Source organism: Danio rerio, chromosome 16 (genome assembly GCF_049306965.1).
Source record: "Danio rerio strain Tuebingen ecotype United States chromosome 16, GRCz12tu, whole genome shotgun sequence".
In the NCBI taxonomy this organism is placed as follows: domain Eukaryota; kingdom Metazoa; phylum Chordata; class Actinopteri; order Cypriniformes; family Danionidae; genus Danio; species Danio rerio.
In genome coordinates, this window is record NC_133191.1 from 34,130,096 (window position 1) to 34,147,113 (window position 17,018).

Sequence of the window (17,018 nt, forward strand, 5' to 3'; positions counted from 1 at the left end):
ATGGATAATTATTATTTTTTATTTAAACATTAAAACAGCTAGGTATTCATATTACATAAAAAGTAAAATAAATTCAATCACATAGTGTGGCAGTTTAAAACAAACCATTCAACCAAGAAGAGTGTAAAACTTTCTTTATATTGAACAGAATTCAAAACCTCAACTGGAACCAGTGTAAACGTTCAATTTGGTTCAAACACTGAAAAAAAAAGTCACAGCAGTACCACAAAAAAATGAGGATTAAAAATAAAAAGTGTCCACCTTGGTCAGGAAACACGCACAAAAATAAAAGAGCCAGTCCACTGACCTCTGTACAGCTACTATACAGACTCCAGCAATGTATTGAAACTACATTTAGAAGCGGCCACTTAGCCAGCGGAGTCAGGTGACTAACTCTAAGAAAACATTTGGCCTGAATAAAAAAACAACACCTTGTGTATATAAACTACACAAGAGTACCAGAAACGTTAATGAAATTGGCTGTGAGAAATACTGCTACTACTGGAGTGTCATCGCTTAAGATGGAGGCTGACAGACAATAAAAAACTGCCCCGACAGCTAAACCCATTTCTTAATTTCGCTCTACAGCAAAGCCTTTCCTTTATTCAACATCCCTTCTTTCTCTGTGCTCTTTCTCCCTTGAAATAGTGTACCTAATAAAATCAAGTCAACTCTCAAAATCAATGTCTTCACCAAAAATATAAATATAGATATATTTTGGCATTGTGCATAGTTAAATCTAAAGAAGTGAGCGATCAAAAGCGCTCAAGCAGCAGCCGTTCAGCTTTAACCTGAGTGTTTGTCATGATTCGAGGCAGATGAAGCAAACACGATGATAATCGGACGTATTTTAGCGCTAAAACATACGTCTAGAATGATGCAAAAACTTATATCTGGTATATAAATGACTTGTGAATGACGGGGAATGATTATTAGCGTGTGAAACTATATTTTCCACTGTAGTGACGTAAACAAAAATGCTTCAACTGAAATTAAAACTTGTTGTGTAGACAATGGAGATTTTGGCCCCAAATAATAAATAGCTTGAGAAATAATCTCAAGAAATTACGTATTTGACTCAAATAGGTTTGATTCCGTACCATATCCACAGAATTACATTCAGCATATGTGTGAGTCTATGATTGCTAGAGAACGTCCAACTTGGTCTTGCTTGTGCATTCTGGGATTTGTACTTTAAAACTCAAGTATTATTATTATTTTTCAGCTCTAACACCTAAACTGAGGATGCAGTCTCTGGCTTGTTTCTTAATTTCTCTGCACTGCTATTGGACGCCACCTCCGATTTCACAGATCCTGGGCCTTGTTCTTCTTCGTCATCATCATCTTCGTCGTCGAGTGTATCAGGGTAGATGACGAGGAAAGCTGCAGCCAGGAAAGCCAGACAAGAGCCTCCAGATGCCACCATTGGAATAACTCTCACCGTGCCGACCGCATCTACCACTGCACCGAGAGCAGACGCCACCAGGATCTGAGAGATGTACACTTGACACGTCAGGATGGCGCAGTCGATGCCAAAGCCTCGCCGTGAGTTTCCAGGGCTGTGGTGGATGTACTGTCAAAGAAAACGTAATCATTGATTGAGAGACCTGCTGCCTTGAGCGAAAATAATTTACGAATTAAGTGTATATAAAACAGAAAGGGTAAAAATACAAGAGAATATTTTCCTGATATAAAGCGTTCGCTGAATGAGTAAACATTAACGTAAAATAAAACTATTCCATGTATTATTATTTCAAATAATATCCCTTATTTGGATGCATAATGTGATCAAATTTCATCATAACTAAGATTAGACTATTAACTGATTATTGTGATAATTAGCCTAGACTAGGTCCTCCAGAAAGGTTAAAGTAATCTTGATGGATTTCATATTTTTGAGTGTCAGTGAATTTTTTATATATATATATATATGGCAAACATTAGTTTATAAAATGATACACACCTCTTTGATCTCATGGTATTGTCCCAGCAGAGCATAAGGGCAGTATGACATGCTCATAGAGATGACCCCCATGGTGCTTATCATCACCATCGCTACATATACATTTGGAAAGATGGACATGACTGCTGTACCAACGGCAAATCCCAGAGTCCCCAACATGTAGGTAATTCTTATGCTCAGGTCATAGTTGTTCAAGATCCTCTGGAGCACATCTGAAAAACACGTTTATGATTATTTATCAAGAATAATCATTAAAATGAACAACAAAGAAACTGAACTGTAATAACGTTTATTTATATAACACAATTATACATTTTCAATATTTATATTAGTGCTGGGCAAAGATTAATCGCGATTAATCAAAAAATAATTGACATAAGACGTGTGCATATTATATGTTTTTATTATCTATATGTAATACACATATACTTAAAAACACAGACAAACACATTTTCTCAAATAAATGCATGCATGTGTATATATATATATAAAATTAGTGCTGGGCAAAGATGAATCAGATTCTAAAATGAAAGTTTAGATTGACTCATGTATTATCTTGTTTATAATATTTGTGTGTGTGCTGTGTATTTATAGTGTTTATATAAATACACATATTTCATATAATTGAATGTAATATGATATTTTTTTAATAAGAACACGTATAAGGAATGCAATGCAATAAGGTCAATTTAATATACTTCATTAATTTGTTTTCATATAATATAATTTTATTATTGGCCAACATGATTTATGAGTTAAAGAGAGACAATGCTACTACAGAAAATTTCATTAATTTCTCTGGATTTACTGGATTTATTATGTATGTATTTGAGTAAAATTTAAAGACTTTGGTTGTTTTTTTGTTTAAGGTCTAATACAATGCGTTCCGAATTTCAAATAAAAATATTGCCATTTTGAATTTTAGTTTTAATAGCAAATGTTTTAATTTGCTGTAATTAAAACAAAGGTTACCGCACAGCAAACTGATTTAATATATCTTCAATCTTTAAAGGTACAGTACATCACAAGGTAATGTCTGAGACAGAAAAATGGCTCTGACATTCAAAAAGGAAGTGAAAGATTTAAGACAAACAATAACTTAAAAGAAAATCTGCTTATTTAAAACCGGCGTCATGTGAGTGTCTGAGTACAGAACTGAAACCTGATTAGCCTACTAGAAAATACAAACAAACTTCCCATGCTTTCTGGTTTTGACCTTTGTTAGATACATTTGGTCAAGCATATTGGTATTCTGAGGCTTGAAGTAACAGGGTATCTGCACATTTTTTAACAGGAAATTTAAGACCTTTTAAGACCTTTTTAAGTCCTCTAAAATGAAAATTTAAGACTTTACCTAAACAAAAAAAAAAAAAACTGGAAAATGTTCAGTGTGTCAACCCAGAATGATGTGGTGAAGTATGGCGGCAAATCTATGGCGGCAAATCAATGCCAATATAAATTGAGCGCAGCGGTGATGTTTGCGCGCAAGGAGAAGTGAACCGTGAGCAGATTACTTGGTTGACTTGGTTTACTTGTTATCTCTAACGCTATTGGCTACTCTGCCTTTCCGGAAGTTAGCCGGGATTGGACGCAGGTTAAAAGATCACGCCGTTAAATATATATACAACTTGCAAGTCATAATCATAAGAAACTTTCTGAGAACTTTATGAGGATTCAATCTCAAGAAACAGTCAAATAATAATAATTAATCTTCTAAAATAATGACTTGCATTCTTGTAACATGACTTTCTGAACCCATTTGATTTGTCCCGTGCAGCACTTGTCTGGTTTGTTGTATTTAACTTCATTATTAACCACAACAGCAGTGCTCATTATGAGACTTGGGGATGATCTTTCTAGGAAATATTGTCTTCAGAAGATTTTATTAGCTTTTTATATCTTTCCATACAATGCATACTATATGTGCAGTGCAGCTTTGTATATTATTATAATTATTAACATTGTTTGTAATATAGATCAGTGGGAAAAAAAAAAATATATATATATATATTCAATCATTAACTAAAAATTATATATATATATATATATATATATATATATATATATATATATATATATATATATATATATATATATATATATATATATATATCAATCTAATTTTTAGTTAATGATTGAATAACCTGCATATAAAGCCTTCAATCAAAAATGATTAGCCCAATCAAACATAAAAAATACAGTGACAGACATACAGACATTCAGCAACAATTTAATTTCTACAATCTTCGTTTGGCTTTACTCACTGCATGTATCCATTACATTATTCCACTTCAGAGGCATACAAATACCACTTTCTATACAACATGCCCACATCTTAAAGGTCACATATGCAGTTGAAGTCAGAATTATTAGCCCACTTTTTTCTTGTTTTATTTTGGCTAGAATAAAAGCAGTTTAAAATTTTTAAAAACCCATTTTAAGGTCCATATTATTAGCCTCTTTAAGCTATTTATTTTTTTCGTATGTCTACAGAACAAATTATCGTTATACAATAACTTGCCTAATTACCCTAACCTGCCTAGTTACCCTAGTGAAGCCTTTAAATGTAAATGTAAGCTGTATAGAAGTATCTTGAAGAATATCTAGTCTATTATTATTTACTGTCATCATGACAAAGAGAAAATAAATCAGTTATTAGAAATGAGTTATTAAAACTATAATGTTTAGAAATGTGTTGAAAAAATTCTTCTCTCCGTTAAATAAAAATTAGGATAAAAATAAACAGGGGGCTAATAATTCAAGCGGGCTAATAATTCTGACTTTAACTGTAAAGTGGAATAACAGACTAATGGCAATATATTTACTATAAACCTTTGTACTTTATGCACTGCATGCATGTATAGCCTATTTTGTATAATATTGTCCATCCAATTTATTCTGACTTGTTCTTCATAGAAAATGAGTCAAGGACAATGAGTCTAAGAAAAAAAAAAGATTTTTATAAATTTGAACACGTTTGGCTTGAGTTTAGTTTAAATGTAGGTGCTAAACTTCATCAAATGGTTCAAAACACACATTTAAAGTCTGAATTATTCGTCCTGAATTATTAGCCCATGTATATTTTCCCCAATTTCTGTTTAACTGAGAGATCTTTTGCCACATGGTATAACTCTCTCTTTCTCTCCCAAGTAATAAAGTTTGTTACAGAAATATATCTCATTATTTTAATATGTCATTATATGACTTGGTCATGATGGTAAGAATAGGCATTATTATGAGATAAATTATTACAAGAAATATCTCATTATTGAAAGTAAGTCGTCACCTATTACTGAGAAAGTAAGTCTATTAGTTTCACATTGTGACATTATGATAAGATATCCTATATATCTTTATTTAACAGGGAAACTAGCTTACCTGCGTCCAATCCCGGCTAACTTCCGGAAAGGCAGAGTAGCCAATAGCGTTAGAGATAACAAGTAAACCAAGTCCCGCCCAAGGACTGACAAAAATCCAATATGTTTCGCGCGAGCAGAGAGAAGAATCAGCGAGCGAGCGGAGAGAACTGATCGCGCGCGCGCGCTGTAGGCATGACCTCGCTCGCGTGAGCGTACATCGTGCGCACAGATGATGATGTGCGCGCGCGGGACTTGTTTTCTCGCGCTGGATCAGTTGCGTGAAGATTCCCTGTGCGCTCGCGAGCTGTAGTTTTCTCGCGTGTAGACGCGCGTGTTGTGTATATTCACAATACATTTCTTATATTCCAGACGGACTCTAGCAGTCTTTGTTTTCAGGTATGATTGTGGCTAAAAAATTGTGCTTTAGCATTGAAAGTCCTCTTCACCCCCTTCATTTCAAATGTGGATTGCAGACATGATTTCGACAATACAGATAGAAAGACTGAGATTTCAGAGAATTCTTTAGTGTCTGGGGTTTATTTCTCAAATATCTGGATGAACAAACCAGCCACTTATCTCTGGATTCTTCAGAGACATTTATTTATTTGTTCGTTCATTCATTCGTTCATTTTTCCTTCTTTCTTTATTTTATTGTCTGTTGTCATTCCCTAATCTATGTTGTCATTGTTGTTTTGCTCATTGACTTGTACAGGATTTATCTGGGACAGTGCTGAGTGTTGTGTGAATGTGTTTCTCTGTGGTTGTCCTTGAAAAAAAAAAAAAATCAATAAATATGATTATAAAAAAAAAGAAAATGCAAACAAAACAGCAGTCCTCAACATTCACATTGAGTTTTCAAAACAGCTGAGCATAACACACACAAACACACACCTGAGCAGAGTGCAGCTGTAGCCGCATAGATCACCAGCCCCCAGCAGCCCATCTTCACACCTTTACCGTAGTCATGCAGAGCGGTGGAGTTTGCAGCAGCCTGTTTCCAAAAAACATCAATTAGATATCTTGCATATTCACACAAGTACATGCAGTAAAATAGAGCTTGCGTCATTTCAAAACACTACAGTAAATTACTTTGTACTTAGTCATAAGTTCTCTGATAGGTCTATTGGATGAGTTAATGGATGAATTAGTCTTGCAGCATATTTAAATTTTTGAAAGGGATTAAAATTAAAGAAGCGCAGCACGATTCTGGCTAAAATGAGAATCACAATTTGTTTTTTGCTTAAAATCACTATTTTCTCACAATCCTGTAGATGTAAAATAAAGGTTAATATGAGTAGGCTTTTATTATTCAGGTTTTCTACAGGTTTCATCAAGTCAAATTTAAGACTTTTTAAGAGCCTTTAGGACCATTAATAAGGAAATTTTAGATTTTTTAAGACTCAGCAGACACCCTGATTATTGCTATTTCTCAAACATGTGATAAAATAACAATCAAATTATTATGCGTAGGTCTACTGTTGGTTAAAATGCTACATTTTGTAGACTTGCAACACTGGACGTAAATAAATGTAAACTTTTTCAAGGTCATTAACGCACTGTAAACTGATGACATCAGAATTCAAATATTCATAGTTCTAAAGTTGAATTATTGTGTTTGAGACATATGCTTGCAATCTGTCATTGACACCATTATTAGACCATTTTTTTTCCACTGGTAAAATGAGACATTTGCCATTATCAGATGACAAACGATTGCTCTGTGCAACAAACTAAATGTTATTTACAACTTTATTACCGGTTATTCATAGCTTACATAGGTTCTGTTTACTAAAATAGACATCATTGGCGGGCACATGCATGTCCTTTCGGTAGTAAACACACAGTGTGTCAGCTCACATGTTGTTTCGCGACCACAATCACATCATTACACAAAGACAGAAATTACATTTTTGGTTGAATTATACCTTACAAATACAGTATGTAATTTTTTTAACACCATTTGGAGGTGTTTATGTTGCCGAACCATGTATATAAAACAATGTGAAGACTTCTGTGACTGCCTTTGTGATTCTCTCCTGAACTTGAAAATATTATTGGCTGAATCATAGAAATGGTGGATTAAGATTGTGTAGGGGGTTGAACTGAGATTGCAATCTTTTTTTCTATGAATCATGCAGCTGATTGAACTGACTGAACTGTATTTTAGCCATGTTTAAATTAGTGAAACAATATTCCAAAAAATAACAACAAAAGTACTTTGATTATTCAAAAACTAATTTTAAAACCCGTTTTAAAAAACTGGTTGTGAAAAGGACTCAATCTAAAACACTTATACAGTGTGTGGCAATACAAACACTTCGGGGAAAAAAAAAAGATCCAACAGAGCCGTTCACAACCTCAATTTTAAGACCAAACTAAATTTACAGAATAAAATGATAGCAAAAAATGATTTCATGATTTTTTTATTGGTTAGAAATAGGTTTAAAATGTGTACTGAAGTTAAAAAAAAGTGCCTGAAAACTCCTTCGTCACAGACACACATGCAGACACAAACAAATAAATCTGCAGCATGACTCATTTCTGACATCAGTGTTAACCAGTAATTAGCAACATCACAACTATAAGAACAAACAGGTGTGCTTGAGCATCTGCCCTGTTTATGGTGAATTGTTGTAACATCATGTCCTGTTTTTTGGGGTCCATTTAGACAGCATTGTTAATGGTTGCATTCATATTTCAGCCATTTGTATTTCCGAGAAGTTTCTCTTTGTTTGTTCTGTTCACACCAGGATTTAGATGGCTGCAATCACACTTCAGTGAGCCAGAATAACAAAGCAATTGTACCAGACTTTTGTTTGAACCTAACCAAACCTGCTCTGTGTGAACGCCCTAAATCTAATCCCTCACCACATCTTTTCTTCCCTTCACTCTCTCTCATTTCCTTTTATAAACCTATTTTACAGTTTAGGTAGAAAAAAAGTTTCACTGAAGACCGTAAAAACAACAATTTCCCTATTAAATTTTCAATATTTAATTTACCAAATGAGCATGATAGGACAAAACATTTTAATTATGGTTAACACTTCAGTTTATGTAAAAATTCACACCATTTACTACTGGCCATTACCTGCCTACTATTAAGATATTCACTGTTTATTAGCACTTTTAAAGTATGATCTTATTTTACATCCTTAATGCTACTCAATACCTAAACCCAACTACTACCTTAATAATGATTAATAAGCAGCTAATTAGTAGTTTGTTGAGAAAAAATTTAGTTAATGTTGTGTTAATGGCGTGAAATATACATTAAAATTAAACGTGACCAAACTGTGTATTTTTTTAAAATCATTTTAAAATTATAATTACGTGAGTGTGTTGGTACTAAACCCATGTGCATAATAAGAAATTCGTATAAGAAGGAGTGACAAAAAACCCAGTTAACTGCAACAACTGCAATTTGAAGTGCTAGAAATAATAAAACTAGGAATCCTCATTTCAGTTAATTTTGCCAATCGACAACCGCCGCTCGTTAACTGCGAACAGCAGCCTGAGGAAACATTAACAACAGAACATCTTCACGCACTTGCAATGTTTCCAACAGCATGGAAAAAATAATAATAAAAAAAAAAAAATAGTCCTGCCCTAGATATTTTTTACTTAAATTTTGATTACAAAACGAAAACACTGACTGAATCCTTTTAAACCGACATTGGCTGTTTTTTCCACTCATGTTTTTTTCCCTCCGTCAAATAAAAATAGCAGGCTCAAATTGATCGCTCCATGAACAATATGCATTCAATTAACGCTCCGCTGTTATTCTTAAATAATAAACCTCTGTCAACATTTTTAATAGAAGTCATTTATTTAAAGATTATGTCTTAAGCTTCTGTGCTTTCATTTCCTCTGCCTTACAGTTCATGTGTGCGTGCTACACGTGATGAGAGACAATGACAAAGCTCATATATTGTCTTTTTGTAAAGTATAGACTACTATAGCATATAAGAATTGTGTTGTTTACAAATAAAATTGCACTAATTTGTATACATGTTTTATAAGCTATAAAATGAAAGCCTCAGTTTGGTGCGGATTTATCAAAAAATCTAGAAAATCTTAGGATTTGTTTGATTCACAGGTTACGTAGGCTATTTCAAAAACGGATATTTTATAAGAACTATTAATAAAAAGGTTGGTTTTTTGGTTGTACACTAAATCTTCAAAACTATAGCCTATTTGTTTGTTTATGAGGCGCACTGGAGCATGCTCTGATGGAGAGAAAACCCAGACGCTCTGACTTGTGGCCAGCTCATTTCCAAAGCAACGCACATCTCAGAAAGTTTTGTTTTTCAGCTTCTTTTTCTAATTGTTTAAATAAACGAAGGTGTTCATGACACGCATCCAGGACAGAGGCAATCAGCATTAGCGCTGGTTTGGCATTAACTCATCAGTGTCAAACTGTGACCAGCAATATCTTTCTTTTATTTTGATTCTTTGGCATATATATATAATTTTTAATCATTTAACTGATACCATTAATTGGTTAACGGTTAATCTTTTACTATGAGCATCCCTAACTAAAACATAATGAACATTTCAAGAGTTCACACTTAGATATTGCTTGACAGCTGTAAGCAGGTTTGGCATGCTGTCCCGGGAGAGAACCCTGAGCTTGAAGATAGTTGAGCCCAGGGCTCCCGCCAGGTCCATAGAGCATGTGAGGGGAGTACGAGATCAGGTGGTTCTCGAGAGCTCCCCTTTTTGTAAAGGAGAAAAGGAGGAGAAAGGGGTGGATGGGGGGTTTCTTCGGAAAATGAAGATAAGGGAGTAATGTCTAGCTAGGCTACTTATAGTGGGTTGGGATAGATCTGATTGGCTAACTAATGAGTGTAGATAGGTGGCCAGCTGCTGTCAATTATATCACGTGCTCCTCTCGAAATTAGTTTAAAAACTTCACTTGATTGAAAACAGGACTGATGCTGGATAAGAAATCTGTCACAACAATTATTTTTTCAACAGAATTTTTCCCCATTTAAAGATCTATGTGCATTTTTTTAATTGCTGCACAATAAATAAATGTATAACAGTTGGATAGATAAAAAGACAGACAAATACATTTAGCTGTTTTTTACTCTATTATATTATTGCTATTTTTATAGTGCATGGTGGCTTAATCATTCAGCATATTATTAATCATAACTGTAGGCATGATACCTTATTTTAACCAGGGTTAGTAAAAAATAAAATCTTTAGAATTTTAATTAAATATCTAAAATTTACAATTAATTTGAGATAAATGACAAGATAAAGATCTGTTCTTACAGTCGGGTCTCCTCCATAGATGACCTGCCCCATGAAGTCAGTGTAGAACACAGCCTGTGCGATCATGGAGAACCAGGTGAGCAGGTGACACACGCACAGACGCCACAGCTGAGGCGGCATCTTCAACATGGACAACCACAGGAGTTTGACTGTGGTCTCACTTTCACCATCCTCGCTCTCTTCATCCTCCTCATTCCTGCGGGATGCAGAAATGCCACCAAGCTGCAGCTTCCGCCGTTCGTGCCGTCTAGTTATTTTGTCGAGGTCATTCAGACTTCTTGAAGATTTAATCGGGCCGGCCATATTGCCATAGCGTCTTCGCCACTGAAAACCCACACGTCCATGATAAGAGAAAGTGAATGAGGGCTGCCGGTAGAATGAGGGTGTGCGGCGACGCATTGGGACATTGTAAGGACGCAAGCCAACTTTTCCATGTTGATTGGTGGCATTCGCTGCTCCATTGATTGGATTTCCAGAAGCCGAAAAGCTTCCGTTTAGAGTTTTGTGAGCTGTGCAAATATGATCTCCATTACTAGAACACTGCTGTAAGTGATCGCCAGAGCACTGATCTAGCTGGTTTGTGTTGTAGTAATCCAGCGTCGCCCCATCATCTTGTACACCCTGATAGTCCTGAAATAAATTTGGTTCTATGTCGCACAGAAACTGCCCATCACGATCTAGGTCTGGGTCCAGCTCTATGGTTGCATCTGGCATGGCTAAAACGGAGTCGCTTTTACTACGCACCAAATCGATGTTTAAGAAGTCAGTTGAAAGGTCCCGCTCAGACCGATCATCCTCATGGGGGGTAAACGGCTCTTCCTCTGGAATAATTTCTAGCTGGGGCAAGAGACGAGTGGATGGGAAGCTGCCATAGGGCTGGACAGGAGCTAGTTTTTCTTCATCCTCGTCCTTCAGTGCCCCGGTCAGGCTGGGGTTATAGAGATGCTCTTTGATGCTGAAAAGGTGAAGCGTTGCAGAAATGATAAAGATGATGGAAGCGAAGAAAAAGAGCACCTGCTCTTGGGCTTTAAAAGCTTGGCCCAGGAAGGTATTGGTCCAGTCCAGTCCTCCAAGCATGTAACCTAAAGCACCTCCAAGCCCTTAAAGACAGGAAGAGTATCACTTTAAACTTGGAAAAATAAAATATACTATATTAATGTAGCCTTTAAGGCTAAATACTTCCTACAGTTTATGATACAACCCCTTCCAGTTATTGTTTGGCTATTGGAAATGGTTGAAATTCTCCAATTTGGAGGAACATTGAGATTCCAATATTAATACAAATGAAAAGTAGAGGAGAAGAACTTGAAAAGTTGGGCTGTAAAATGTTTTTAATAGTTCTGGTATACAGGCTTACATAAAAAGAACATTTGCTTGTGAGGAATTCTGAAGCTTCATGCAAAGCGACCTACATTTGGTTTTGACCACTAAAAATGTGTACAATATGTCTATTTACCTGCCAGGACACAGCAGATAACAAAGACTTCAAAATGTAAAGAAAGAAAAACACTAAAAGAAAAGGTTGTTAAAGGGAAAATTAAAAATTCTCCCATCATTTACTCACCCTTGACTTGTTCCAAACCTTCTGGTAGACTTCTAAAGTATTTGTTTTTCTACTAGGCTTGTCAATTGTTACAGGATTACAACATTCTTGTAAAAGTATTCTTTTGTGTTCCACAAAACAAATAAACAACAACAACAAACTGGTTTGGAACAAGTCAAGTGTGTGTAAATGAGGTTAGAATTTTATTTTCGGGTGAACTGTCCCTTTAAGAACCAAAACTTAAAAAGATAGAAAACAATGATGTCAACTTTTAATGTTCATTTTTATCCCCCATGCAAACGATGGATTACTCAGTAAAATGTATCCAGAACATCACATATTTTTAAGTTTTTAAAAATCTTTTAACCCAGGCTACATTTGCTTGATCAAAAATACAACAAAAGCTAACATTTACATTTTTTTTTTGCTAAGAACCCTCTGATATATCACAATTTCAAAAGGACATTTGTGATATATTCACAATTTCATATGTGAAATTAAATCACGATATTATAATCACTTATGAGCGATTGCTAAAGTAAAAAAGCTATAATAAAAGAGAATTTAATAGTAGCATATAATCACTAAACATTTTTTCATGTAAAAGCTAAATTCTGATTCTGACTAGATCTTTATTAACGCATAATTATCTAATAAAAACCATCATTTCCCCCCCAATTTGAGTCTGTTATAAGTATGACATTAAAGAGCAGAGCATCCCTGTTCCAGTTCTCTCCCAGTCCCAAAATATATACAATACCTGCTGAGAAAGCATGGATATTTAAAGCCACATCCTGTTCCTCGCTATCAGCCACATCCAGGAGGTAAGCTCTTATTGGACCGTCCAAAGCATCAGCACAGAAGTCCAGAACCACTACACCAACAACAGTCAGCACAATCCCTGCCGGCTGATCACTGGGGACGTCACCCAGAGACAGACCTGTTTGACACATACATTCAAACAGACCATGAGGAAAAAGGAGTCCTACTTAAACAATATTACCATACAATCCTGTAAAGTGAATAAAATCACTCATTTTAAGTGAAATATAAATATATCAAATAATAATGATTACCTATAAGAGATCCGTTGAGAAATAAGGCCAATCCTATTAACAATCCTATACACAGTGCCAAAATGAAGGGTCTCCTCCGACCCCATTTCAAAGTGCAACGGTCGCTTGCTGAGCCAATAAGAGGAGTGAAAATTAAACCCAAAATGGGGCTGAGGAACCAGGTTAAGCTGTAATACTGCTCTGGGAGACCTGCAAGGAGAAACAGAGATCGGGATCAATTCAATTCCAAAATTTCAGGCTTTTAAGTGTGGTCTTAGAACTTGTGTTTAAAAATGTCCCATCTTCAAAATTAAATAGCAATTTCTAAATCTAAATCATCATTCATCACAAACCTAGTAAATTTCTAGGTTTTACCTTCATCAGTGTGCAGTAATTCATCGATGTTTAATTAGAGGGCACCATTCATTTTTGTCTAAAGTAAAGAATTATATTTTTTAACTATATATTATCGGGGGGCATGGTGGCTCAGTGGTTAGCACTGTCGCCTCACAGCAAGAAGGTCGCTGGTTCAAGTCCTGGCTGGGCCAGATGGCATTTCTGTGTGGAGTTTGCAGGTTTCCTCCGGATGTTTCGGTTTTTCTCCAAAAGTTCTAAGACATGCGTTATACGTGAATTGAATAAACTAAATTGACCATAGTGCATGAGTGTGTGTGTGTAAATGTGACAGTGTATTAGTGCTTTTCCAATACTCGGTTGCAGCTGGAAGGGCATCCGCTCTGTAAAACATATACTCGTTAAGTTGGCAGTTCATTCCGCTGTGGCGATTCCTAATGAATAAAGGGACTAAGCTGAAGGAAAAGAAATGAATGAATAAACTATATATTATAGCAAGACAGTATTGATAAAAGTTAAAGCAGGAGATTCTTATTGTGTCTGTGTGTTTATAAAAATGGTTTTATAGCTGGTGGGTCAAAATTGACAACCGACATAAGATAAATGTGTACAGCCTTCATGAAAATGTTTGATTTTTTATAATGTTGTGTAATCATTCTTCATTTATTCGGCAGTGATTATTTCAGTTGATTGATATAGTATTGTTAGATCTTTCAACAGCCAGAATAGATAAAGCTAGAGCCTCAACTCTTGATGAGTGGAAAGCGGCTGCAGACAAACTGGCAGAAAGACTCATGGATAGTACAAGTAGGGGTGGAGTTGAAAACAGAGCCGTCAAGCCGGACAATTCAGGGCTTAAAGTTGCTGCGTGATCACTTATTTATTTATTTATTGAAATAACAACAAAAGATTTACACTACAAATAAAACAGAATACAGTCTCTACAAACTATAGTTCATTTTAAACAACACAGGAATTCTAAATTAAAGTAGCCAATTTAACAAACGCATGAGAAATAAGGGGAAGCGAGAGGGCACATAAAAAAGCATTTTAATCCAAAAAGATTAAACAAAAGGACCAAAATAAATTAGCTACACTTTGAAAAGAAATTTCCCAGAGAGCAGGTACATCAATGTCACTTAAAAATTCTGCATAAACGGCTCGACAGGAAATAAAATATTTTATAATCATTTATTTTATATTTAATAAAATACTGTTTTACTTAATTTGTTAAGAAACCATTAGGGGTGTAAGGATCAATGATGAATTATTTTATTACAAGTCTGTAAGAGTTACGATTTAGATTATTTATCTAAATATATCATTTAAATCATTTATGGAGCTAAATACAGTAAATAATAAATCTATGTCTGACTCTGAATAAACCTCAGCAAACAATCTAGTCTTTATGAACAAATTATTTAACAAAAGATGATACTGCAGAAAAATACTTGTAGTCTTTTAATAAGCATGATGTGTACAAGATAGAGAGGGGTATAAAAAGTTAATTGTTTGTTTTGAAATTTGTGAGACGGAATTTGTCCAAAAATAAACCCTAAACGCACGTGGTTGTTGTCATGCGATGAACCCAGCCAATCGTGTATTATCGGTGTCGTCATCGCAGCTCTAGCAGGCACTCTTCAGATGCTGCACCGACTGAATCAATCGTCTGATCTTGGAGCGCTGGCGCGGTACTTTGATGTCACATGTGACAGTCAGATGTCACACGTGTAGCATCAATCCGGACAAAATTTCTAATCGGAACACACCACTTAAAGACAGATTTTGATTGATCTGCGCAGCGCTGCATGATGTCAAACACACTTATAATCTCAACAAAAACGCCAAGAGAAGGTGGAACATAGTGTAGCTCCTCCCCCTTTAAAAAAAACAGCCAATAGAGTTTTGTTTTATCGCCGATCTGCCAGTAGGAGTGGTTGAGCTCAAGTGCATTAAATGAAAAGCAAATGAGAAACGTCTTGAAGGGGGCGGGGCATGTTAGACAGAGCATTTGATTGGTTATGAATTAATGAGAAACTGTAGAGTGAGGTGACGTGAATAAAATTGTTGATCCATTTAGGCGGAAGTTACAAACTACAAGCTCTATATGTTTATATCAGTTTTATATCTTCTAAACACACACTAGCTTATAGATAGATAAAAACTCAATACTGATACTGTCATTTAAAATTACTTTATTTTAATTTCATGGGACCTTTAACCAGCAATTTACAACATTTACAACACTATAAACCTTTCCACATGGAAAAAATAAAAATGTGTCATAGTAATGAAGCAATCGCACTGCCTCTGATAATCAAATGACCGTCTAATGCGTTGACTCAGAGTACATGAAAAGGTCGTGAGAAAAAGTGAAAAGGATTTTTTGGGGATGATTTAGTCTGGATGGAATTTTCCATGAGTCCAACATTTTCTAGTCTGGCATGCAGAGCTCGTGCCAGCACTGATGACATATTAAACCCAAACACTTGATTACTCAAGTGAAACTTAATTGTCAGACTTCTTCTTTTCACTAAAGGAGAATGTGCAGGTCATGTGTGAAGTGGGATGATGACTGAGAATGTGAGAACAGAAAGTGCAGACAACAGACTTATCACATGTCCACTTCACAAATCATAGCTCTTGGGCTTTTCAGATCAACATCTATCCAACTACACGCTAGCCAGATCAGTTTAGGGTGCAGCATGAAGTAATGAAGTAATCAGCTTGTATTATAAAGCAATAACACTCAGTGTTAGAACTCTCAAGGGCCAGAACTTAAAGAGATGGTTTTGTCAATACACTGAATTAAATCTACCACAGGAGAGGATTTTATCCGTTTTACTTTAAAAACAACCTCTGGTTGATGGCCTATTAAACCACACTCACATTTTCAATTATTTTACCTATTTTCATCAAGAAGGCTATTTAAGATTTTGACACGATGCATATTTTTTTCCAAAACAATTCCAATTAACTTGACAAAACAGAGTGATTTAGGTTCAATTACACTAAATCTTCTGGGAAAATGACTTTTTAGAGTTACATGTTTTTTTTTGGCTTGTTAAATCTACTAAAGTGGTAGATGTTTTTGGTATGAGATCAGAGGGCCTTCAAAGCAATTCAAACCTTTTGTTATATTAACCCTGCAGTTTCCTGAGAGGATCTATTGACATTGATCTTATTCAAAATGGACTAAAAAGCTAGAGAAAGAGGAATGCGCACACTCACACATTCTCTGCATTCCATGCACTTTTGCATGCTACTGTGAAAACAAGCATCCCTCCATCTTACTACTATGATACAGGGCTTGCATTGGCATAACATGCGATTCCTGCCAAATGTAAAGAGATGCCACAGCTCAATGAATATGAATTGGTTTTAAGTATAAAATGAATGTAAATAATAAAAAATCATTCCATAAATATAAAGTGCCAACTGAAGCAAAATCTATGTATTAGACG

General features: G+C 35.3%; 1 protein-coding gene across 2 annotated transcripts in view; it reads right to left on the minus strand.

Annotated features, from left to right (window-relative positions):
* The window catches only part of slc45a4b (solute carrier family 45 member 4b), a 24,245-nt gene continuing 7,227 nt past the window's right edge, over positions 1 to 17,018 (minus strand). For both annotated transcript variants that reach the window (XM_017351511.3, XM_073926140.1), the window contains exons 3-8: positions 13,222 to 13,410; positions 12,906 to 13,085; positions 10,603 to 11,702; positions 6,214 to 6,313; positions 1,964 to 2,175; positions 1 to 1,573 (exon numbers count right to left, since the gene is read on the minus strand). In XM_017351511.3, coding sequence (XP_017207000.1) covers positions 1,235 to 1,573; positions 1,964 to 2,175; positions 6,214 to 6,313; positions 10,603 to 11,702; positions 12,906 to 13,085; positions 13,222 to 13,410 — 2,120 coding nt within the window. In that variant the 3' untranslated portion in view covers positions 1 to 1,234. The remainder of the gene's footprint in view (positions 1,574 to 1,963; positions 2,176 to 6,213; positions 6,314 to 10,602; positions 11,703 to 12,905; positions 13,086 to 13,221; positions 13,411 to 17,018) is intronic.